At 35.3% G+C, this 24,740-nt stretch overlaps 1 protein-coding gene across 1 annotated transcript; it reads left to right on the top strand.

Annotated features, from left to right (window-relative positions):
• Positions 1-2,871: 2,871 nt before the first annotated feature.
• Positions 2,872-23,196, top strand: LOC145987656 (uncharacterized). Its single transcript, XM_083122161.1, has 6 exons — positions 2,872-2,923; positions 8,048-8,242; positions 13,764-15,512; positions 18,662-18,830; positions 21,229-21,427; positions 22,433-23,196. The coding sequence occupies exons 2-6, from the start codon at positions 8,102-8,104 to the stop codon at positions 22,656-22,658; spliced, it is 2,484 nt and encodes an 827-aa protein (XP_082978287.1). The 5' UTR covers positions 2,872-2,923; positions 8,048-8,101; the 3' UTR covers positions 22,659-23,196.
• Positions 23,197-24,740: the final 1,544 nt, after the last annotated feature.

The following is a 24,740-nucleotide window of genomic DNA, read 5'->3' as shown; positions in this document are numbered from 1 at the left end:
TCTCAATTGGTGTTTTCTCTGATCCTTCAGTGGAAGCATACCAAACATAAAGTTCATTCTGCAGTTTGGTTAAATTAAACAGACTGCCATAAATTTCCTACAATTTATGTACGAGATGGTGATGAAAGTTCTCTCTTTTATTCAATTAGCCCCGTTTTGTGGGATTTAGTAAATCAAAATATTGCAATTTTTCAAATGATGCGAATCTAATTGTTACCTGGTTGCTGATATTATCAATGATTTCAAAGTAAAGCCTCCGGCAGTGGTCTTTCTGTGATTCGTTGTTCAGTCGCCTCCTTTTCATTTCAACAATCTCTTCCTCTTCTACTGCACCAGTTATAGAATTCCATAGTGTTTCGAAATTCTCTCTTTCCTTTTTCAGCTGTTGTTGAAATTCACTTATTTTATTACTGCAATACAAAATATCAACATTTTTAGACTGCAATATACTGAATAATACGTCTGAAAAGGCAAGCAAGTTGGATAAAGCCTTTATTAAAAATATATTTTCGAAATCCTTCAGGAAGCTAGAAAATCCTCTTGAAGTCAATGCAGTCAAATGATCGAAGTCTCCACTTTCACTAACATGTTCAAAAAACATAAGCAGTGCTTCTCTGTTGTCATTGACTGTCCACACTAGCCTAGAGGTAAAATTCCATCTGGTAGGAGCTAATGACGGGAGCTTTCTGGACATGAAAGCACAAAGTTCGTGAAACCTCTTTGGAGAATGAGAGAAAAACGTAGACAGTGATTTAAGACCACAAAAGAACACCTTAAGCTCTTTGTTACATTCGAACGATTGCTGCAGCACCAAGTTCATGACATGAACATAACAATGCGTAAAAAAAAGCTTTCGGATAATTTTCCAAAACTTTACTTTGAAGGCCATTCAAATGACCACTCATTACAGAATATCCATCGTAGTCTGGGCAATTAATGTATCCCCACACTTATATTTATCCATTACTTCAGTCACGTGACTAAAAAGCGCTCCTGCAGTTTTATCGGCGCTCATGTCATGGAATCCAAGAAATCTTTCAATGACTTTTTTTCTGTGAGGCCGGAAAAAAAAACGTAACACGGTTGACACCTGAGATTTTTTGCTAATGTCTGATGTTTCATCGACCATTATAGCCACAAAGTCTGTGTTTTGAATTTCATTGTAGATTTCATCTCTCAGAACATCCGAAACTGAATTTATTAAATCATTTTGAATGCCTGCCGAAGTACCGCGAAAAACTGCAGAATTTAATAAATGTTCTTTTAATGAGGGATCAAACTCGGCACTTGCAATAAGGAATTCCATGTAATTGCCCTTATTTAGAGATGCTGCATTTTCCTCATGAACTCGGAATGGCAATTCTTGCTTTGCTAAATAGCAGACGGCGTTAATCAACCTCTTTAATATTTCCCTGTTCTTTTTTACTTTTTCATTGTGTAGCTCTATTTCAGCTTTTCGTTTAGTATCCAAAAGAACGTCAATTCTAGTAGGGGTGGCAACAAAAGTACTAAATTTAAAGAAACTATAAAGATGCAATTCAGGCTCGCTGTGTTTTCTCACTGCAGTATTTAGATGATTCAAATCCGCATACCCTTGATAATTCCCAACACCTTTTTTAGTCTAGAATAATAAACATGTCCAACAGTAAAATTTATTCACCACATCACACCCGCAAAGCCAGTATGAAATTTCATAGAGTTCTTTTCGAAAATAGCTCTCAAAACCTTTTCCAGCACCACTTTTTCCTTTAACACATCTTGACATCGTGAGATTCGGACGTGGTCGACCATTGTCAATCACTTGTTTCTTCTCTGAATACGAAAGCGAAGAAAATGAATTATTTAAATACTTTTGCACAACACTTTCATTATTATCCACCTTAAAATAATCACATCACTTCACACCACACGTTTAAAAAATAATGCACAACAATCACGATCAAAACAACGCGGAATGCGGGGCGAATGAAAGCCAAATCGTTAGGAACAAATACAACGCCTTGAGAAGGTAACCATGCTGGTGGGTGGCAGCCAGGGTGCGCATGAGCGGTCATCCTATGTTTTGGCAGTCGTAAGACCAAGTATTTCCTCTCCAACGCCCTGGCAGTGCGGGACCGATCTGCCTGCCTGACAACCACTGCGCGCTGCGCCGCGTTCGAAAACTACCGGGCGCTCGAGACTGACAATTGAAGAAAAACGCTCAAAATCGTAATTTATAAAAGTACAGATACTTTCATCTTTATTTCATTTTCCTTTGGCCGTTGACACACGACTTACACACCCAGAGAAATCGCCACTGATGACTAGTGGGAATAAATGTACAGGTAATTTAGAACTTTTCTTTATAAAACTTCACAGTATGTATTACAGACGTAATTGCATACATAGCATGATGAAATCACGATAAAACAAAGACCGAGTCTGCTGTCAAGCGCGTGTCTCTTTTGAGATTACAGCAGAAAAGGAACGTTACAGCAGACACTACCATCAAATACAAAGTGAAAAGAATGACTTTCGATAACCATTTTTGTGTTTCAAAATTTTTTGAAGTGAACGTTCAAAATGATAATTACGAAAAATTTTATTCTGTACTATGCCTCACCCTAGAGCGCCTACCAGCCCCTTCAAAGGAAAAGACCTGAATATGCTAGTGGTGCGAATGCCAAATGACATAAATTTTGCTTATTTTCTGTGCATTAATTGGGCTGACATTTACTGAAAACTATGATGCCATTTTCAATGCCAATTGATCCCTACAAGGACCTATGCAAGCAAGAATCGTGAATTAACTAATTAATCATGAATGAGTACATTGGAGAGGGGTATTCAGAAAGCAAACACGTTACGCATTTGGAACCTCAATTTCTATCCAACGATTCCCACTGCATGATGGGACGGAGAGAGCCAATATGGCGAAAAGAAGGTAGGTAGACTACGATAACAAGATCTTGTTTTTCGTGTATTGATTTACGACTTGTCACGAAACTTTCGTGACTTTAGGTCATTTAGTAGCATTAGGTGACTGTATTTGTTGTCCTTGATAGCAGAATAATAAATCTGATAATGTGTGACAGAATGAACTTGTCAAGTTCTGTAGAAAGTAGGTAAATCAGTTCCCTAATGCTAAGCACTGTTTGGGGTTGATCCAATTTACAAAGTTTGTGTATTTAATACTAATAAATTATTAATAATCTAATTGTTACATTATACTTGGCAAAGATGATACTTGCAGTTTTTCAAAAAAATAAAATGCTTCGTTTATTATGTTTTCGAACAACAAGATATTAAAAATAAAAGCTGCGATATTTATAACTTACAGCTACACATCAGTGCTGTCAAAGAAAAAAGTCAGTTTATATGTTTCCATAAATTTTCAAACAATATTACAGTAAAAATAAAATGTCAATGTAGAAACACCATATGATGCTGGCGCAAGTTCAGTTTAAAAAGTAGGATTTTTTAACTGTACTGTTGTCTACTGTGTTGTAAATATCTACTATTATTTTTATAGATGTTTCTCGTCTCGTATAAGCGATCACATGAAACTTCCATTCTTCTTCTTCCACTTCTTTCTTTTTTAATCCCTGTCCAGACTTAGATTAATTTGAATTTCAAGTAGATACAAATGCCCGAGGGAAAATAATCAACTGAATATACTATTTTTTAAAGTAATTTTGAACTTCATATTTGTTTTGGTAATGGTTCCGATTGTGTTATGACTTTTTTTTCAAATTCTCCTAGCAGGAAGATTAATTTTCGTAGAATTTTGGCAATCATTGTCACACGAAATTTGAACCTTCCTTAAGTAATGAGCACTGTTTGGTTTTTAAAAAGAAGTTATGGAACGACTTGAGATGACCTGACCCCTCTCTGATTTTCTTCATATTTGGCATACTCACTAATTGAGGCCTCGTAATCACGAATCTGATTTAAAAATTTGTCGGAAACGTCTAGAAATTGCAAAATAAGCGAAAATAAGGCGTTAGTTTTTGGAATGGAAACCGTCGATTTTTGCGAAATTTTTTGTTTCACATGCAAATATATATATATATATATATATATATATATTCCTCATACTACCACGACACTAAATTTTAACTATGTTTGCCTAACCTAACCGAAACTAACCTAACCACGTGCCAATGTTTTGTGGGGCTAGCATCAATGGTTCACAATTATTTGCAATTTCTAGATCCTGATACTACCACGACACGAAATTTTAACTATGTTTGCCTAACCTAACCACGTGCCAATGGTTCGTGAGGCTAGCATCAATGGTTCACAATTTCTAGACGTTTCCGACAAATGTTAATTTCAGATTCGTGATTAGGAGTCCTCAATTAGTGACTTATGTCAAATATGAAGAAAATCGGAGAGGGGTCCAGTCATCTCAAGTCATACCAAAGTTATTTATGTTTAAAAAAAATAATAAAAAAAAACAACTTAAAAATTACCTTACGCAAGTATGCAAGCTTCCCATGGATTTCGCACTTTTTTTACATTGCTAAAGTACTATTTTGGAATGCGGAACATTTCCTAAGGTGAAATAATGCATTTCTAACTAAGATAATGTATATTTCTTACTGTACTTACTGTTACTTGTTATTTCGATTCTGTAACACACATTATGGCGACAGTGTGCTGGTTCATCGTGCGTGGTGCGAGTGTTTTGTCGATTTATGCAGTGTTGCAGCCTCGTTCGCCAGAAAATACCTACTTTCGTGCCTGGATTTGAAGTTATACTAATATCTGGCAAACCATTGATGTTAGCCCCACAAACCATTGACGTTAGTCCCCAAACCATTCATATTAGCCCCAAAAACTTTTCACGTTACCCCTAAAAAACATTTTCCATAAGGTTAGGTTAAGTTAGGTCAGGCAAGCATAGTTAAAAAAAATACTCGACACATCATGTTCTAGTGAAAATACGGCGAGTTTGAAACACTGACTATGGGATTACGTCATCGAACACACGGAACATTGTGCTCTCGAGCAGAAAGCAAATGGCGGCACCAGGAACAGCGTGTCGGACAGAGATTTTCGCAGAAAACAACATGTATTCACATTAAAATGGATCAAAACTACATTCACGAACTTCCACAATGCTACAGAAAACGATTTCCGTAAGTACTTTCTCCTGTAAATTTGAAGGAATCCATCACCCCTATACTTTAATGTTACCCCCATGGACAATGTATTTTTCGTTGACAAGCGATTATAAGTATCATAGACTAGTATGAATTAATGTAGAAGTAAATCAGAACCTTAGTAGAATTAATGCATTTAGGGACTTTATTTTAATGCTAGGAGAACCAAACCTGGGCTGCCTAGATACTTCAAAAGCATATATTGAACAAAAACTTAAGTATTCGCTAAAACTCCGCAGTATGTGTTTAACAGAAGTAAATCAAAATCGAACAATGCTAAGATTGCATTCGTAGCATGATAAAATTGCAATATAACAAAAGGAACTTGGGCCTTTGTTTTTTTTCTTAGAATACTACTCTTTTAGGTTTGTTGGTTATAACAATTATACCTTTTATTTGTTAGGAATGTTGGGTTTAATGTGTTCAGTGCACAAAAAATATTTCTTGCAAGGTGAACTGCCATAGACAGTTGTGGTTGTTTTGTTTTTCACAAAGGACTGTGCTCTTGTAAGATTATGGTGTCCTATTCCCCCCCCCCCAAAAAAAAAAACTAATTAGAAGGAGATAATCCAAATTTTACATTACAATGTTCTATTTACTAATGCGAATGAAAAATTCATTCATGTTTCGTGAATTTAAATGTATTAAGATAGAAAAAACTTCGATACAGTCCCAAATGATTTCTTCATTTTTACAGAAGAAACTACTTGCGGAAATTAGTTTCTGTAGCATTTAGAAGTTCGTGCAGGTATTTTCTTTCATCGTGGAATCTATTTCACCGGGAAATCATGTATTTTTCAACAGAAATATCTCTCCGACGCACAATTGCTGTTGCTTCCATTTGGTTGTGCTACGTGAACCAAATGTGTTTCCAAACACACCATTTTTTATTTGCAAGAAGATTACAATTTTAACTGTTTACCTAACCTAACCTTGCCGAGCATGGTTTGTAAGGCTATCCATGCATGGTTTGTGGGGCTATTCATGAATTTGGGGCTATCCATGAGTAGTTTGTGCGGATATTTCGGTTGACAAGGTTGCAACACTGCCACTGATGATCTACAACGCTAGTCAAGCTGTCTCGCCATGTTGTGGAAGTGAAAAAAGGAAGAACAATAATTACTCCTCATGTCACAAATTGAAAATATTTTCGTGAAAAAAGCAAAATACCACCTAGAAGAATCTTTCGCAATGCAGAATAGGGAAGTATGAATGTTAAAAGTGACGAAATGAACGAGTGAGAGGTGTTGGGACCATGTCGAATATTTACCTTAAAATATTAATGTAAACATGAAACTTGCTTGTGTACCTATCTGCATATGGATAATTGTGACTTCATATTTGGAGAATAATTCTTTCATAGATCATGCAGGAAGCAACAAATACATGAACATATTTGGTGTGAACTAAGAAAATATCTATGGAATATATCTTCCTTTTGTTGGTGCATGCTACCGGTATATTGATATTGTTTGTTTGTTTCCTTTCATTCTAAGTTATCTTAGTTAATCTTATTTAATAGAGGGTTAAATGAAAAGGTGCAAGGAGAGGTTGACACTAAATTGGCTCAGACAGGTTATTGCAGAGAGACCTCTGTCATCCTGGTATATACCAGCTTCTTCTCCATAGAACTCTGTGTGTGTATCATCCTAATGAATAATTATTCTAAGTTAGGCTATTGATTGTGTACCTCTTTTATTAGGATTCAATGTTTATCTTGTTAGTATCTTATCATTTTTATGTTAGTTTGATTCATTATCTGTGTTTTAAATTAATTGTAATTGAATGTTTTCTATTTTTGTTGTGTGTGTTTCTGTCACACTGTAATTGTATATAATAATAATAATATATATTTATTTATTTAGTGGGCAAGGTTCAGTGTATGCTGTTCTCCCACCTAACCCTTGTCAGAATACAGTATAGTTGATACACATATCCTACAAACAGTGTACATATCCAATAAGAAAACAAAACAAAATAATAATAGAAAATATGAAAGAAGAACGTATGGACAATTGGAAATCAAATTATAACTGTAAACATACAATTAAGGAGTGTATGTATACATAAAAAAACTACATAAAACTAATTATTAAATATACACATTAAATACTGTATTAAGTATAATAGAAGCACCCACCCACACATGCACACGTAAATGCGTGTGTGAATCTTTGATGAAGAAATATATATATATATATATATATATATATATATATATATATATATATATATATATATATATAAAGTTCTTACATTGGTATTGATCCATTGTGGGATGTATTTTATTCATGTATACTTGTAGATTCAAACTGTTTACAAACAAGAAAGTCCTTTGCTTTGCTTTTAAGAGCATGTTGTGTTGATTGGTTAGTTATTTTTGTGGGCAATTTATTCCAGGTTAAAACTGCATTTATCAAGAATGATGATTTGAAGGAGACGGTACTGCAATGAAATGTAAAAAGTTTGTTATGCCCTCGTGTGGAATGTATTTGAGTGTCTTATTTTATGTTTTCTGAATAGATAATCTAGTTTACTTAATTTTAGAATTTTGTTTATGAAAGTGATATTATGTATTCTTTGTCTACAACTGCTGTAATAAGGCATTCAATGTTGTCAGCAGTATAAACCCCTATAATAAATAAATAATAAATATACAGGGTGATTCTTTTATTTTAAGTGATACATTTATGCAGTTCAGAAATAACACATTCATAATATGTTACTGCCATACAGCATTCACATCAATGGGAATCATATCATATATTGAAGATATTGTATAACCACAAAATTGCTTTTATGACATGTATGGTGACTTTTGAATCACCCTGTACAAAGGAGCATCCATGCTCATTTATGTGTTTATGCGTGTAATACATTCATTGCAAGTCCTCTTTCAGTTTGAAGGTGTTGCTCATGCTTTCCACCACAATGACTTGAGATGACGAGGAAAGATGGAGTCCCCGCCAACATGCTCCACCTGGTCGGAGGCGTTTCCCTTGAGTGACGACAGTGGGTTGCTGCTGACCAGCGGGCACAGTGGCTCCATCTCCAGTAGCAGTGGGGAAAGTGGGCAGTGTGCACTTCCAATGGAAGTAAGTTATTCTCTGTTTAACTTATGAGTATACATTGTTATATCACTGCTTTTGTTTACAATGTAAGAAGTCTTTTTTTTTTTGTTATTGGTTCATATTATAAGGATTGATGTCTTCTGCTGTAAACACATTCACTCCAGATCCAACCATGTTACAATTATACAATATGCTTGTATTTCCAACTAAGAATGGATGCCACAAACAGTACATTGTTTCATTTTTTTTTTTTTTTTTTTATTTTCCTGTAGTTTACGGTTATTACAAGCATAAGAAAACAGTTTTTCTTTGTGACGTTTCAGGAGAACACACGCTCCTTTCATCAGACATTTATTTTCATTTTGACTAAAGATACAGTTATAACAATGGTTAGTAATTTTTAAACAAAAAGAATCTGTTATATAATGGATGTTGTCAATGTTACATTGTTGTAATATAGCAACTTAACTGTGAAAAAAACAGTCTTGTTTTATTTTTATTTAAATTATGAATCCAAAATATCATCAGGCAATTCAAATTCATCATTGTTTTCACAAAGTCTCTTGATGTTTTCTGTTACATTAAATTTTAAAGATGGTGGCTTACTCCATTTGTGAAAAAGAAAACTCCATACTGGATCTATGTTACCATTTTCATTATTTAATTTATTCCAGTGTTCTTCTGCAATGAACGAAGCTTCCCAGACATTCAACTCCGTGTTTCCCGTTAATCTTTTTAAAACCCTTCTCTTTTTAATCAAATGCTTCTCTTCGATGATATGAGTTGACAAACCTGTTCTTGGGTTTAGATTTATAATGTCCAAATCGTGTTCGTGCCATCTTATTGCCATTTTCCTTGCTGTTTGTCCCACATAATCTTTTGAACATGAACAACGTATATTATATATTCCTGTGGTTTCCACATCTGGTAGAGAGTTTCTCATTTTGAATTCATTAAATGTACATTCCAAACTTCTTGGTGATTTAAAAACAATTTTGAAATTAAAACTTCTAAAAATTTTTGCAATTTTATGTGAGAATCCCTTGTGGAATGGAATGCACACAAATTTCTTTTCAACAGATTTTTCATCTTTGTCTGTATTTCTCTTTTCCTTTAGTTTTCTTGCAACTTGTTTTTTGATTTGGTTTATTCTGTTAGTGTGAAAACCATTTTCTTTTGCTATATTAAAGAGCCTTTCTTCTTCATTTTTGATATCCTCATCATTAGAACATAGTCTTTGTGCTCTCAGGAAAAAATTTAAAAATATGTTATCCATTGTTATACGCGAATGTTCTGATTTGGCATGGATATATTTTTCCCCCGCTAATTTTTTCCTATGGACTGATGTTTGAATTGTTGAGTCAGTTGTCTTAATTTGCAGATCAAGGAAACTACAGGAAAATAATTCTATAATGCAAGCAATGCGTACATACAAGAAAAACTAGTACATTGTTTCAATCAAACTTTGTACTTTCTTTGGTTGCTGTGTTAGGAGGAAAATGCCATAATGTTCACTGAACATTAGACAGCCTACACAATGATTACTGATGATGAGTCTGTCCCAAGTTAATGTGTAGTGGAAGTGAGATTAGGATTGCCAATGTTTACATAAAGCAGACTGTACCCATTACTTCTTCAAGCTATGTACCACAAACTTCAAATTTTATGAAACTCATTGGTGAAAATATTTACGTTTAGTATATTTCAGATCATAGTAGACAGATCAAAAACATTTATTTTGTATGGTATGTTTGCAACCAAATTCACATGTGAGAACAAGAGGAACCTAACTCCAAAAACATGATCATCATTTTTTGACACATTTACTCACTTTGATTTTTGATTTGATTTAGTTTATTTTACTTCGCATTTTGTGCCTCTTGGCTAATTTGCGAAGATGGGGATGAGTGATGAAATGATGAAATTGATGAATGGACATTCACAAACAACCAAGCCCGACCGGGATTCGAACCCGGGACCCTTGGCGTCGCAACGCGATGTGCTAACCATTCGGCCACAGGCTCGGGCATTTACTCACTTTGAAGAGCTATTCAAAGTGAGTAGATACATTAGAAAAACACTGATTTCGTGTGTTGTGTTGAGTGATTAAGTGCTTGTGCACTATCTTCTTTCACCAAATGTTTCTTTATTCCGAGGTGGGTTCTGGTCACAGTGCCAGTACCCAAAATATGCAGGGTGTAGCAGATTTACCTTGGGTGAAGTTGCTGTTTGCAGCTTGCACCTTGGACAAAATCCGAGGTTCGATACCCGGTGGAGGCGCAAAGTGGTTTGGATCCCACTTTAAACTAGTTCCAGTCCTGATTAGCCTATCTGTGCATAAACTCAACTTAAAACAAAAACTCAAACTCAATTGCTTATGTGGAAAGATACCTGATTGTTTTTCTTGTATGTACGCATTGCTTGCATTGTAGAATTATTTTCCTGTAGTTTACGGTTATTACAAGCATATTTATAAGAGACCTGATTGTTGTGTGGGATATGGTGTTTTATTGACTGGAATATTTCTGAAGTTCAGGGGAGTGAGGTACTTGAAAACTACTCCTGGTTTGTTGAGAAAGATGCCCCTAGTTTCATGGTAGAAAAGGAGGTGCATGTGCATAGGTGATAGAGAATGCAGTTTGTGGTGGATTTTGGTGAGATGGGAGTGTTAGTGAGTGATTAGAGCTGTGGGCGTGATATTGGGTTTATTAGTAGGATTTGAGAAGTGGCTCTTGTTATTTGATTAGTCACCAAGGTAGGGATTACCTCGGTTGACAAAGATTTGGTGCGGGCAGAAGTTTTAGTTCTTTTGGAAACTAGGAAAGGCACTAAGCTACAGGTCCTAGGATTGCGAGGTTTAGATAAGTTTTTGAGGTAGATTTCTATTGTGCATAGCCCATGGGTATTGAATGATGTTAGTGTAGAGGGAAGTGGCATAAATGATGAGGAGGACAGTATTAGGAGGCAGTACTAGTAGGTTATAGATTTTCTGAACAAACTGACTGATACTTCACACAGGTCAAATGGCAGAGATTGAAGATGGAAGTATGCAAAAGTGGAAATCCTTTTGAGGGTTGAGTAGTAACTGGACACTGTGGGTCTGCAAGTTTTTTTTTTTTGGGGGGGGGGAGTACATGGGGCTTTCAGGAATAAGTGTGGATATGGTAGGGCCAGATGAGCCCTCTGGGGAACCTTGGGTGTGTGTATAATCCTAGATTTTGGTGAGGCGTTTGTGATATGTTGGAAGTGATGAGTCAGTAGTCTGAGGTGTCTGCCAAGTGGTGACTGGCTATGACCTATCAGCTGTAGCCTTACTTTTTTGTACTTATCTTACTAAGACTGTGTTTTAACTAGTTTGTGCTGAGGACACCTTTCACACTCGCAGCTTTTCATCACAGGCCTGCAAAGTTTAGTTCTTAAATACAGTGAAACCTTGACTGTACATACCTCAATTTTGCATTTGGTTAAATTTACACTCATCCTTCCAGGTCCTAATAAAGTAACATTTTATAAGATCGAAAGTTATGTGTGAATCATGCATTTTATAGTAGTAAACTTTCCCAATATGCAAATAAAGTTAACATTAATGTAACTTATTAATCTCACCAATAATGTTCTATAATTGGGATGGGGCAGATTCTGCCATTTTGTTATTTTTTATGAAGATAGAGATATTCATATATTCAAGCTTTTTAATACACAGTTTATTTATCTAAGGTAAAACTCATTTCAGTCACCTGATTACATGCATTAATTAAGTGTATGCAATATTTAATTTTTAATCAGATTAATGGAACATCATTTATCAATATCTGCATATTATGTTGGTACTTTTATCAGCCTCAGCAAAAATTCTATTTTGTTTCATCACTAATATTTATATTCATCAAAGAAACAGTATTAAATTCAACAGGCAGTTATTATTCTGTACAAGAATTAAGAATATAGTGTTTTCGTACTGTACATTGTTTTCTTTATAATCTGCAATTCCATGAACCAACAGTCTTCAGAATTGATTAAATGTTGTCTTGGCCAATAAACTACTTTAGTTTGTACATTCATACCTTCGAGATCTCAAACTCGTTTATCAGGATCATTTTTTGTACTTCCGAGCACTGGCGTTTTTCTTGTCCGGTAAAAGTAGAGCATAGATTGCCTTCTTATCAGTGCATATAAGATAACTGTTTCCGTGCCCGTAACAAAGTAATAGTTATCTCCATAGAAGATAACATTGTATTTCATAACTTTTTGTCCAAGGTGTGTACACGCCAGAAACAAAATCCTTTGGGAATAGTACTAGTAAGGCTAAGACTGGGAAATTTCACTGTACATTGGAATGGCAGAAATATGAGGTAATGATTAGAGGCATGCATATTTCGTTTTTGACGAAAACATGAAATGTGAAATAACACATTCTAATGTTAATTTTTCATGTTTCTGAAAGGTTTGAGGTGCATTTTCCTACCCTGTTTTGTCACGAAATGATGCAAAATGAACGACAAAATGCGAAATAGACTCTTAAACACGAAATTTACCGTTCATATACCGACGCGACACTTTCTGAAGTCTGAAGTATCCTGTGAGTTATGCACTTCATGGAAAATTAATTAATTCTGCTGTAAATATTTGAGAACCAAAAATGGACCCCTTTATACGGGTAAACTTAATATTCTGGTAATGATTTAATGTGTTATTAGAAGGGATATGTTTATTTTGTGTAATAACTGCAGTTTTTAAATCAAATTTAGGATTATATTCACATTTTTAAAACCGAAATGTCATTTTATATACTGCTTTTGAACCCGAAATTGACTGTTTTTTTACCGAAATTTTGCTTTTTTATTTACCAAAAATATGTGCCTCTAGTAATGGTGATTTAAAGAGCATTTAAGTTAAATATTTAGGGGTTCAGTTTTTTAATTTGGGTGAGTGTTGTTGAGTTAATTTGAGAAATGTTCCCTAGCACTTTCTCACTTTATATTTTATTTCTAGTTTCTATTTTTGTTTACAGCCAAGTCAATTCCAATACTGGTGTATTTGTATTGGTATCAGAAATTATCTGATCAAATTTGATCACTCATGCTGGTGATGCTTTACTGTAGACCTGATATTTCCTGGGATTCACAAAATTCAGCATAACACTTTTGTGGAATCTAAGTATCCTGTAAATTGTGCAAAATGTATGATTTTTTTATTGAATTTGCCTCATTATTGTGTCAAAATCTGGATTGTGTGATAGCTATTTTTGTATTTTGATTATCTCATGCTCATAAGACTTGTAGATTGATATGGTATTGATATTGTTCAAATGGAATACTTGCATGTTAACAGTTATATATATTGTGAACAACTTTAAATAATTGTTACAATGCTCAGATATCACTTGTCAGTATCAACATTGTTCAAAGTGGTATCGGTTCACCTAATTTATTATTTATTCTCATCTTTTGATCAATGGGATTTTTCCCAATGTAGTGTTTGTTCCAAGATTTTTTTTAAACTGTTAAGCCTAGTTTTACTCAAGTACTGTATTCTTTTATTACAGATACAGGAAGTGGATATTGATGACAAGTCATTATCCCAGGATGAATCTCTTGAAGATTCAGATGGCATGTATGGGGAGAACTTTAATACATTGAAAAAGGGCCCTGGGTGGGCAGATATCACCGACATCAGCAATGGCTGTGACAACAAACATATTATCCCAATAGATCCTCCGCCGGAATTTCAGGACAGTCCACCATCCCCAATTAGCACTATATCCTCCCTGGAATCCAAACTCCAGACAACCAATGAGAGCAAGCTTCTGTCCAAAGGCAAGACAGTTCTAGAGTATTTGTGGATTGAGAAGTTTGCATCGAAACTTGTAGCTGTGATCCTAGAAGAGGCATTATCCATATCGTGTAAAGTTACGTGGTCCATCCAGTGCTCACAAGACTGTCATCCGCATATGTTGGGCTGTGATGTGCGCAGTTGTGGTGATAGTCCGCAGCTCTGTTGGACTCCAGAGCTACCATTCAGTCCCTGCCATCGCCCATGCTCCAGAAACTCCTTAGTGTCAAGGCTGTCCATTTCCCATAATTCATTGGCTGTTCCAACCAAAGTGGACGATTCCACCTTCATTACGTCGGCAGTTTCTCATGATGTGCTCCTCACGTCTGCCAGTGAGCTCACCACCAGTGAAATTAGTGATATATACAATGTACCGTTTGACAGTGATATTTATGCAGTACCAATTGATGTTGTGAGACCCGAGGATAGCTGTGTACCAAAGAACCACCCTCTGCCACCCCCTCAGAGACCGAAACGACGACACCATCGAAAAAGACGGAGGCATGCATCTAGCAGCTCTCAGTCCGAAATGGAAAAACTCATGTCCTCCCAGCAGATTAGTGTAGCATCAAGCAAAGGCATTCCGGGAGGCTTAACGTCTAGTCATGCTCATGTAAAGTCACACAATATACTTCCGGTGCGTATATCGAGTGCGCCATCCGAAGTTTCCGAGGCAGCGAAACGTCACAGTGTACCTGCAACCACTGCTCGTCAGGTTAGGCCAGGCACGGAGTGTTCAGGTAGTGGCGAACCAATACATATGACTCTGCAGGAGGTGAGGCAGTACTTGCAAAATCTCTATTCAAGTTCTAGTGATTCGTCTGATAAGAAAGAAGATACGCCCATTCACGAAGTGCACGTCAGAGGTGAAACGTCGATAGAGAATGGAGATGCCAACTTTCCGAGGAACGTCGACGACTTTGGTGGTGAGTGTTCAAGGGAAGGGAGGAAGAATGCCAGCATGAGGGGCAAGAAGACCAAAGAAAGCGAAGCAACGAAAGACAGTGCGGAGAAAGAGAGGCAGAAGAAATCGCAAGGTCGCCATCATAGTTTCTCGTCAAACTTGAAACAGACACTGTGTAATATTTTTCGTTTTCGTAAGACTCCTTCTCCCGATCCAGTTTTTGGGAAGCAAGATCCCAGATCGGCAGAAGAGCAGTCAAGAGGATTATCAGGGTTACCAAATGGAGCTGCAGGGACAGCTCTGTCCCAGGGTGAAGAACTGCAACAGAGTAGGCCACCATTTTGCAACAGAGCTCTCCCACCTCTGCCTGCAGATCCCCAGCCTTCGTCCCCTGCTCCTCCCCTCCCTCCTCTGCCTGTGAGTGAAGTGCTGCCAGTGGCTGTGGAAGCAAATCCACCGACAGAAGTGAGTGTGGAGAATGAAGTGAATGAAGAGGACGAGAAGCAGGAAGAGGAAACAAATAGAGCTTTTGCTTCAAGCATACAAAAAGTGAAAGATGTAAGTATTTCAAGCAAATTTATTTCTCATCTTTTGTAGTGGTATTTTATGTGTGATATTTTCCTTCTAAAGCAGACTCTTGACTGGAATCTGAAAATAAATCCCGAAAAATCCGTTTTTATGAGGTTTACCCTCAAATCCAATTTTACAGCACCATCCTATAGATTATGCAACAAAATCATCCCGTTCGTACAACAGCACAAAGATCTTGGAGTCATTTTCGATAGCAAACTCACTTTCATCCACCACATAGATTACATAACTTCGAGAGCCATGAAAACCCTTGGGCTAATTTACAGATATCACACATGTTTCTGCCCTCAAAACCTACTTTACATCGTGCGTAGTACCTATTCTTGAATATGGTTCCTGTATTTGGTCAATGGCCTGTGATAGCAATATAAAGAGAACAAACAAAGTGGTAAATTTCTTTATGAGAATAGTCAAACATAGATGCCCAGCCCTTGCAAACTTTTCCAAACATGAAATTCTATCCACTCTTCAAATTCACGATCCGTCCCTTCGCTGTCAAGTTTCAGATGTAACATTTCTTTTCAAAATCATGAATGGACAACTTTTCACTAACGAACTCTTGCCACATCTTCACATCCGGATCCCACGTACCAACAGCAAATGCAACAACTTCTTTTACACAAAAGCTTCAAGGCTATCCCTAGAACAAAGGTCATTTCTCCATAGGCTACTAACAAGGTACAATACACTAATTGATCCTCCAGGTTTCCATCTATCTAAGCAGGCTTTCAGAAATGCGTGCATCAAGCAGCTGAAGATAAATTAATATTTGTTATTACCCTTGTTATTGTTTTATTATTATTATTTACTTTTTATTATTTTTATTGTATTATTCTTTTTACATATGTGTGCGCGCTTCTCATTTGTTAATTTCTATTTTTCTCGCTGTTGATATCCTGATATAAAATGGATTCTCTCTGTATTCAGGATTTCTCAAATAAATAAAAAATAAAAAAAGAGAAATATTCCAGCACAATTTGCGATAGATAACACATACAGTCTTACTTGTCCAAATCTGTTTATCAAAGTAGTTTGGCTGTTCCACTCTTCCTATCTGATTTATTAATTATCCCTTTACATGTATAAGACAACAGAATTTTGGGGTTTCCTCTTCGATAGCAGGGTAGTGATACTGTTGCATTGTAATCAAGAGTTCCAGATTTGATCTTCTGTGAAGGCCCATTACACAATGGTTCAGATCCGACTTTAAACAGTAGTAGGTCCAGTCCCAATTAGCCTGGCTGAGCATAAAGCGAACTTAAACCAGAATTGTACATTGCATTACCACTTGTTTATAGATATTTAGTGTAATAAAACAAACCCTTACATGTGTGTTAATTTAAGCACTTGATTACATACTGCAGGTGCATTAATTGTATAAAAATATATTTTGTGCCAGGAACATCGATAAAACACGTGCAAGTGTTAATATATATTTTGAATATGATTACCCAAGATGTTGACTAACCCCATATGCTAATGAAATTATAGGTGATTATCAATGTGGATTTAAACGTAACAGATCAACTACAGATCAAATTTTTCACATCAGACAGACACTTGAAACAAAGTGGGAATATAATCAAAATGTCCATCAGCTATTCATTGATTTCAAAAAAGCATATGATTCTGTCAAAAGAGATAAATTATATAATATATTAGTAGAGTTTGGAATACCTAAGAAGCTTGTTAGTATGATAAAAATATGCACCAGTGAAACAGAAAGTAAAATTCGTGTGGGTATTAATATGTCTGACAAATTTACAATTCATGATGGGTTAAAACAAGGAGATGCATTATCTCCATTGCTTTTTAATTTTGCCTTAGAATATGCTGTTAGGAAGGTAAAAGAAACTAAAGAAGGACTAAAATTAAATGGTGTGACTCAGTTGTTAGCATATGCAGATGACATAGACTTATTAGGGGATGATGTGAATAGAATTAAGAATAATGCTAAAATATTTTTCAAAACTGCTAAAGAGAGAGGTTTGGAAGTTAACAATGAGAAAACTAAATATATGCTTAGAGGTCGAAACCAAGTGTTAGGTAATAATCAAAATCTAATTATTGATAACAACTCGTTTGAACCAGTTTCCAAATTCAAATACTTAGGAGTAATATTAACAAATGAAAATTATATTAAAGAGGAAATAAAAAGTAGGCTTAATTCAGGAAATGCATGTTACTTCTCTCTTCATAAACTTTTGTCTTCTCGTTTAATATCTAAGAATCTAGAAGTTAAAATATACAAAACAGTAATTTTGCCTGTAGTATTATATGGATGTGAAACTTGGTCCCTTACATTGAAAGAGGAACATAAATTGATAGTATTTGAAAATAAGATCCTTAGGAAAATCTTTGGACCTAAAAGGGATGAGGAGACAGGTGAGTGGAGAAGGTTACATAATTTAGAACTACATAATTTGTATTCATGTGTTATATTATTAGAATAATTAAATCAAGAAGACTTAGGTGGGCAGGCCATGTGTCACGAATGGGAGAGGAGAGAGGAGTTTACAGGATTCTTGTTGGGAAACCTGATGGTAAAAGACCTGTAGGAAGGCCAAGACGAAGATGGAGAGACAACGTTGAGATGGACCTAAGGGAAATCGGTAGGGATGGAAAAGAGTATATAGAACTTGCTCAAGATAGGGAAAGATGGAAGGCCTGTGTTGTTGCAGCCATGAACCTTCGGGTTTAAGAAGGCTAGAGAGTTAGTTAGTTAGATGTTGACTGTGTGTCTTGTTTGTAGAAATATTGAAACTGAACTATCTGGCACAACCACCTTTGAAGGGCCAGTGCTGTTAAGTGGCTTTTCATTGTGTAACGAGTGGTCAATGCATCGAACCCCTTCATCACTATTGACTGTCATTCAAAACCAGACTCTGACACTGTTGCTTTCTAGCAGCTCACGTGCACCAAAGGTTAGAGCACTAACCACTTGCCTACATGGGAGTTCTTTATAGAAATGTTGGAGTGTTAACAAATTTGCTATTATTTACTGGTAATGAATCAAGTCTCATTTATAATAAATGTTTATCATGTAGTTTGGACACTTTTGAAAAGATTGCACATTCTGTGGCGTGTACAAATATTAACCGAGTGTTCTTTTACAGTATGGCTGGTACTGGGGTCCAATATCGGGTGAAGCGGCGGAGAAGGTTCTGTCCAATGAGCCAGATGGCTCTTTCATTGTGCGTGATAGCAGTGATGACCACTACATATTCTCTCTTACTTTCAAGTTAAATGGGTGTGTTCGCCATGTGAGAATAGAACACGATCAGGGTGAGGTTTTGCATTTTCGTGTTAATTTATCTTAATGTTTGAACCTTGTTTATTTTCATCTTTTTATTTATATTTGTTTTATATTTGTGTGGGGAAGTTGGAAGTATTGAATGTGGGTAGCACTCTCTTTGCACCGTCTAGTTGGTTACACGGTGCAACACGAGTCGTTGATTTTGAGTCAAGTAGTTATTTGGTGTCTGCACCGTTTGCACTACATACGTTCTGAGTTGGTGTATGATCACGTGGTGAGTGCTAATTAATCAAATGAAGGTTTAAAGCAGCAGACATGCATTTGTTGAATCTTCTGAACTTGAACACCACTTTACGTCTACTTGGTTGAACGTCATTTCCTTACACCACCCTGACACTGGAATACACCTGCACCACACTGAGTGTCACGTGCAGCAAACTAGACATGGCTACCATCTCAGAGACACAGTGCAATATGGTGTCTGACTGTAATCTGTCTCTCATGTGGGAGACCCAGGTTTCATTACTTCAGGTTAGTGTCCCTGAAGAAGGAAAGAAAGCATCAGCTGTTCTAGTATTCACCCATCCTCTAATAAATTGATACAGTGTGATAAATTGATACATGGTGGGGAGTGCATGATCCTGATCACATCACAACTAAAAGTAGCAGAGATTGTGAAAGGGCACTACCTTCACATGGCACAAGTAGAGCCTGGATTTGTATGTAATTACATATTCTATTCCTTTCTAGATACATTACCTTGAACACGGAAATGTCAACGAATTACATAACTGACATGATTTTGCATAAGTTTTATGTTACATGTTTTTACATATTTGCCAGGATATTACATTTTACATAGTTGCTAATTTACTTTACATAAAACAACAGATTTCGGTATTTTTTTTTCCTATTTTGATCCATTTTTCCTATATTTTCAATCTTTGAAACATAATGAAGAAAATTTGTAGCTCATGTGATGTCATATTAACTAATTAATGAGATGCATAGTGCTTGCGGTCACCTAAAATTGACTGGCAAGTTGAAAGACAGGCTGAAGAGCAAAAAAAATTACTGGAACTATTATTTATCGAAAGATGCTGGAGTTTATCCCCCCCTCCTTTTTGGGTTACTTTTTTTTGTTTTGCTTTTAGGTTTAGGCAAAGCACCTAGAAAATTGGCATCGGCGGACAAGAAAACTACTTTCGTGTATGTAGTGAGTTACACAATATGTTCCCTTGTACAGAAAGTACAAAAGTAGCTATGTATTTTCATTCTTTCTGTAGAAGCTTTTTTCTTAACAATTTGTTTCGAAAGTTACGAAGAGCTCTCTTACATGTTTACATACTCTACAACAATTTGCGATGTGAAAAGCAATTAATAGTTGACAAAAAAATAGTTTCTTAAATATGTACACGTTGTTGTGCTTTTTTGACTTTATAAATTTGATGCAGATTTTAATTTGAACAACTTATGTCCTTAAAATTATGTTGAATATGTTCAAATAAAATAAATAGCATAATTCTTGAAATTGCTTGGATACTCGATTATTATTAATATTACATATTCTTTGACACTACATGTTTAGCTACATATCATTTTGATAATACATATTTAGGTACATATTTTATCAATTATTGTTACATATTTATGTACATATTTTGTACTTTGATATTACATAAAAATCCGGGCTCTAGTGATAAGCATAGGGAACTTTGATTTTAACTTTTTTTTTACCTTACCTTTATCTAACTATGAGCCTAACTGCAAGTTCGGTTATATTATAGTATTGCAAGAAAAGTAATGTGAAAATAGAACTATTTGCATACAAAATGTACATGTTTCTGCACAAAAGTTAACCAGTTTCAATATTACTCTGTAGCAGTTTGTTCATAGGACATGAATTGACTGCTATGAACTAAACGTATTAGGTTTTTTTTTAGAAATACTGCATTCTTCTTTTTTTGTACATGACAATGAACTTTTCTCATCTTGAGAAGTTGGTCTCTAAATATGTTAAATTGTACATTGTATCTATGTAGTTGAATTAAGGTTAAAACTTGAAGGCACATATGAGACAGCATCGTAAACTGTAATTTACTCTGATAAGCTTATTTTTAATTTTTCTGCTCAATTTTTTTCGCAATTGATTTCACCACCCGTCTGGTGGCTTCGTCAGGCATGTACCAGACGGGTGCCAAAATCGATCATGGAAAGATGAAAAGTAAGCTTATCAGAGTAAATTACATATCTCCGCGTAACCGCCAAACAGATATCTTTAGATACAATCCTAAACTGTGTACACAAGAAAGGTCATGGATGTTTCAGGCTGGTATTCAATTCTGAATTCAGGAATAAATTTAAGAATAATCTAAAACTGTCTGTATAGTTGTGATTTTAATGTTGATGCGTTGTATTCCTTTCCAGGTAATTTTAGTTTCGGAAGTTGTACTAAATTTAAAAGTCATACAATAGTCGAGTTCATAGAGAATGCTGTTGAACACTCACGTAGTGGAAGGTACCTGTTTTTTCTTCACCGTCGTCCAGTCCTTGGACCAATGAGGGTGCAGCTCCTACATCCTGTGTCTCGCTTCAAGCAAGTTCAGAGTTTGCAACACATGTGCAGGTAAGAGGTTACGTTTTTTTGGTTGAGTGTTCTTTCAATTTTGGTTTCTATATTTTCTGTTTTTGCTGTACGGCACCTTTCCAGAATACAAGTATCTTGTGAAATATGCAAATTGCATGATATTTGCTCTATTGCACTATCTGTTAATTCTTGTTAATGATGCACATGGATTCCTAACTACTAGGTTTACTTTACCAAACTACAAGTAAAACAAGTTTGGGCCTCTGCAATGACATAGTGGTAGAGCTGTCACCTTGTAATCAAAAGGTCTTGGGTTTATTTCCGAGTGGAGCACATTGCATGGCAATTGGATTCCACTTTAAATGTCCAGTGCTAACTAACCTATCTGAGCATACAAGACAACTTAAAACAAAATGTTTGTTATCTCGGGCTTTTTATTTGTTTATTTTTGTAGTACCTGCCAAATGGATATATTTAAATATAATATCTAAGAATGTTTATAGTGCACAAATATAAATGAAAATTGCATTATGATTTTATTAGAGATGGAGTAGATTAATTTGTATTCTATTGGATATATTTATCCAATACATCTATAATGTAGTGCAAAATACTGCCATTTTGTTGCTATTTTATACATATAAACGTATAATTCACATACTATTTTTGCTCTTGGTTTGCATCCTGCCCTGGGCATCACTCATCCTCATTGTTACAGTTAGCTAAAGTGGCAGAAAATGAAGCGATGTAAAAATAATTCAATCAATCATGTACATAATTTTTGTTAAGTAAATGTCTAAGTATGCAGGGTTTTTTCCTGTCACTTGATTGCATATACAGTGGAACCTAGATTTTACTTACCCGGATTTTACATTTTCACACATTTGTACATTCACAATGCAACACAGTAAAATGTTACAAAATTTTCCTCAATTGTACATTTTCCTGCATTTATTATTTTTTTCAAGGTAAATTTTCTGTCAAGACATAAATGATTGACTTAATCCTATTCACAGGACTTAATGCTGCAATTTCTGCTTACAGGTTCGTGATTCTCAAGTTGGTGCGACGTGACTTGATATCAACCCTCCCTCTTCCGCGCAGACTCATCGACTACCTAAGCACTCCACATTACTACCTGGAGCACTTGATCGAGGAAGAGAGGAGCTCGTCCAGCCCCTCCCACTCGCAGGCCAGCAGTCACAACAGCCGGCACTCGGAACCCCAAGCTGTAGATCCTGTAACGCACGCGACGCAGGGCTTATCCTGAGAATCAGACACCCTAGGCCTATTTTCTAATTATCTAGGTACAGTATGCTTTGTATCGGCCCCTGGTGTATCTAGGCTACAGCTGTGTGTTACCAAGCATTTTCCTTTGGGTGGCATCGAAATTTTTCTTTATGTCAGTGGAAGGGAAGAGACTTTGTAAGGGTGGACATGTGGGCGAAACTTACCAAAGAGATTGTTACGTTTTGAGTGGTTATTTTCTAAGCTATTGGCTTGCATTGCTTAGTTATTCTTTTTTCCCATTCTTCACTGTTGAATTGAATTTTAGATAAGTAATCAATGAATTTTTAATTTAGTAGACAAAATTGGTTACAAAGTGATTATAAACAACACTTCTTCATTTTTTTCATATGTATTCAGAGGAAAACTAAAACTCACAGCACTGATGTAGAAATCATATCATCCACTGACAATGTTGGTAAAATGATGATAGGTAAATGGGAATAGTTGCATAAAGTTTGATCATAGAAAAGAAATAATAAAAAAAAATTGTCTTGAAATTATTTACATTTTTATCAATAATCCTTAGAGGCACATATTTTTGGTAAATAAAAGTCAAAATTTCGGTACAAAAACAGTCAATTTCGGGTTCAAAAGCGGCAAATAAAATAAAATATCGGTGTTATAGCGGTGAAAAAATGGATGAAAAGTGGTATATAAAAAGACATATTGGTTTTAAAATTGTGAAAATAATCCTAAATTTGATTTGAAAACTACACTTATTCCACAGAATTAACATTTCACTTCTAATAGCACATGTATGTAGTTATCAGAGTATTAAGTTTACTTCTGTGTAAAGGAGTCCATTTTTGCTTCTCCAATATTAACAGCAGAATTAATCAATTTTCCGGGAATTGCATAACTCTCAGGATAATTCAGACCTCGGAAGGTGTCGCATCGGTGAATAAACCCTGAATTTCGTGTTTAAGAGTTCATTTCGCTTTCTGCAGTTCATTTCGCATTATTTCGTGACAAAATATGGTCACAAAATGCACCTCACACCTTTCAAAAACATGAAAAATTAACATTACAATGTATTTTTTCAAATTTCGTTTTTTTCGTCAAAAACGAAATATGCATGCCCCTAATAATCCTTCTTTAGTATGGGTAGCATTGTTTTTATTTTCAATTTTTGAAAATACTGTACACAGATATTGTCAGCAAGTGCTACAAGTGTACAACAGTGAAGAAACTTTAACAAAACACAATGGTCTCTAAAATTATTATTTTGAAATGTTGGATAGTTTGTAGCCTGTGCAGACTTGCCTGTGTTTAAATTTGCCAAATAATCTCATAGAAATGTATTTTTGTATTCAGCACAATGCTAATCAAACAATGTGTCCAGTTAAGTTCGCAAATAGAATTGATTTGTATAGTGTGGATATTGAAATTGCATATTTCCTGTGCAAAATCTTCTGATTATCCTTTAAAATATTTTGATTTTCATTTACTAAAGGTTTACACACAGTTTACTGAAGCTGTGATTCCTTAAAAGCTTCCAACTCATTTACAATACATTACTGTGTGGGTGAGGAAATTCAGGGATTGTTTCCAAATTGCATTTTTCTTTGCAAAGCTAACATAACATTAATATTGTGTAGTAATGTGTTGTTCTCTTTGGTATGTTTCATCCATTTTCCAAAGTTATTTGTAGTCTACAAGTGTTCGAGTATGATTTTGAAGCCATTGTATGTTTCTTTTTATTTGTAAAAAATATATATGTAGATATATATCATAATGCTTCCCTGGTCTTGAGAAAGGGAAGAGTATGCTTGTAAAAGATACCATTGCCTTTTTGCAAATTACATTTAAAAGCTAGAACATGACAAAATATTTTCATTCATGAACAAAATATATATTCATTGATCTACAATACCTTTGAAATGTTTCGAATAGAAATTTATATATAAGGATTTAAAAATATATAAATTCTCTTTGTCTAGTTTTGAAAACATTAAATAAGAAAGATAAATTTAGTTTTTTATTGAAGGTATTTATGTGAAATTGATGTGGAAAAAGAGTCGGACAATCAGGTTTTGCATTGAATGAAGTGATCGAACAGTTC

Source organism: Lepisma saccharinum, chromosome 5, assembly GCF_977018435.1.
Source record: "Lepisma saccharinum chromosome 5, izLepSacc3.1, whole genome shotgun sequence".
Lineage (NCBI taxonomy): Eukaryota > Metazoa > Arthropoda > Insecta > Zygentoma > Lepismatidae > Lepisma > Lepisma saccharinum.
This window is presented reverse-complemented; position numbering and strand designations above follow the sequence as displayed.

What these genes read in the sequence shown, in the direction of transcription:
- LOC145987656 (XM_083122161.1), top strand. Translation starts at nt 8,102, where the DNA reads ATGGAGTCCCCGCCAACATGCTCCACCTGGTCGGAGGCGTTTCCCTTG. An exon ending in GAGAATAGAACACGATCAGG is followed by an intron (nt 18,831 to 21,228) that starts GTGAGGTTTTGC and finishes ATTCCTTTCCAG; the next exon opens with GTAATTTTAGTTTCGGAAGT. An exon ending in AGTTTGCAACACATGTGCAG is followed by an intron (nt 21,428 to 22,432) that starts GTAAGAGGTTAC and finishes TTCTGCTTACAG; the next exon opens with GTTCGTGATTCTCAAGTTGG.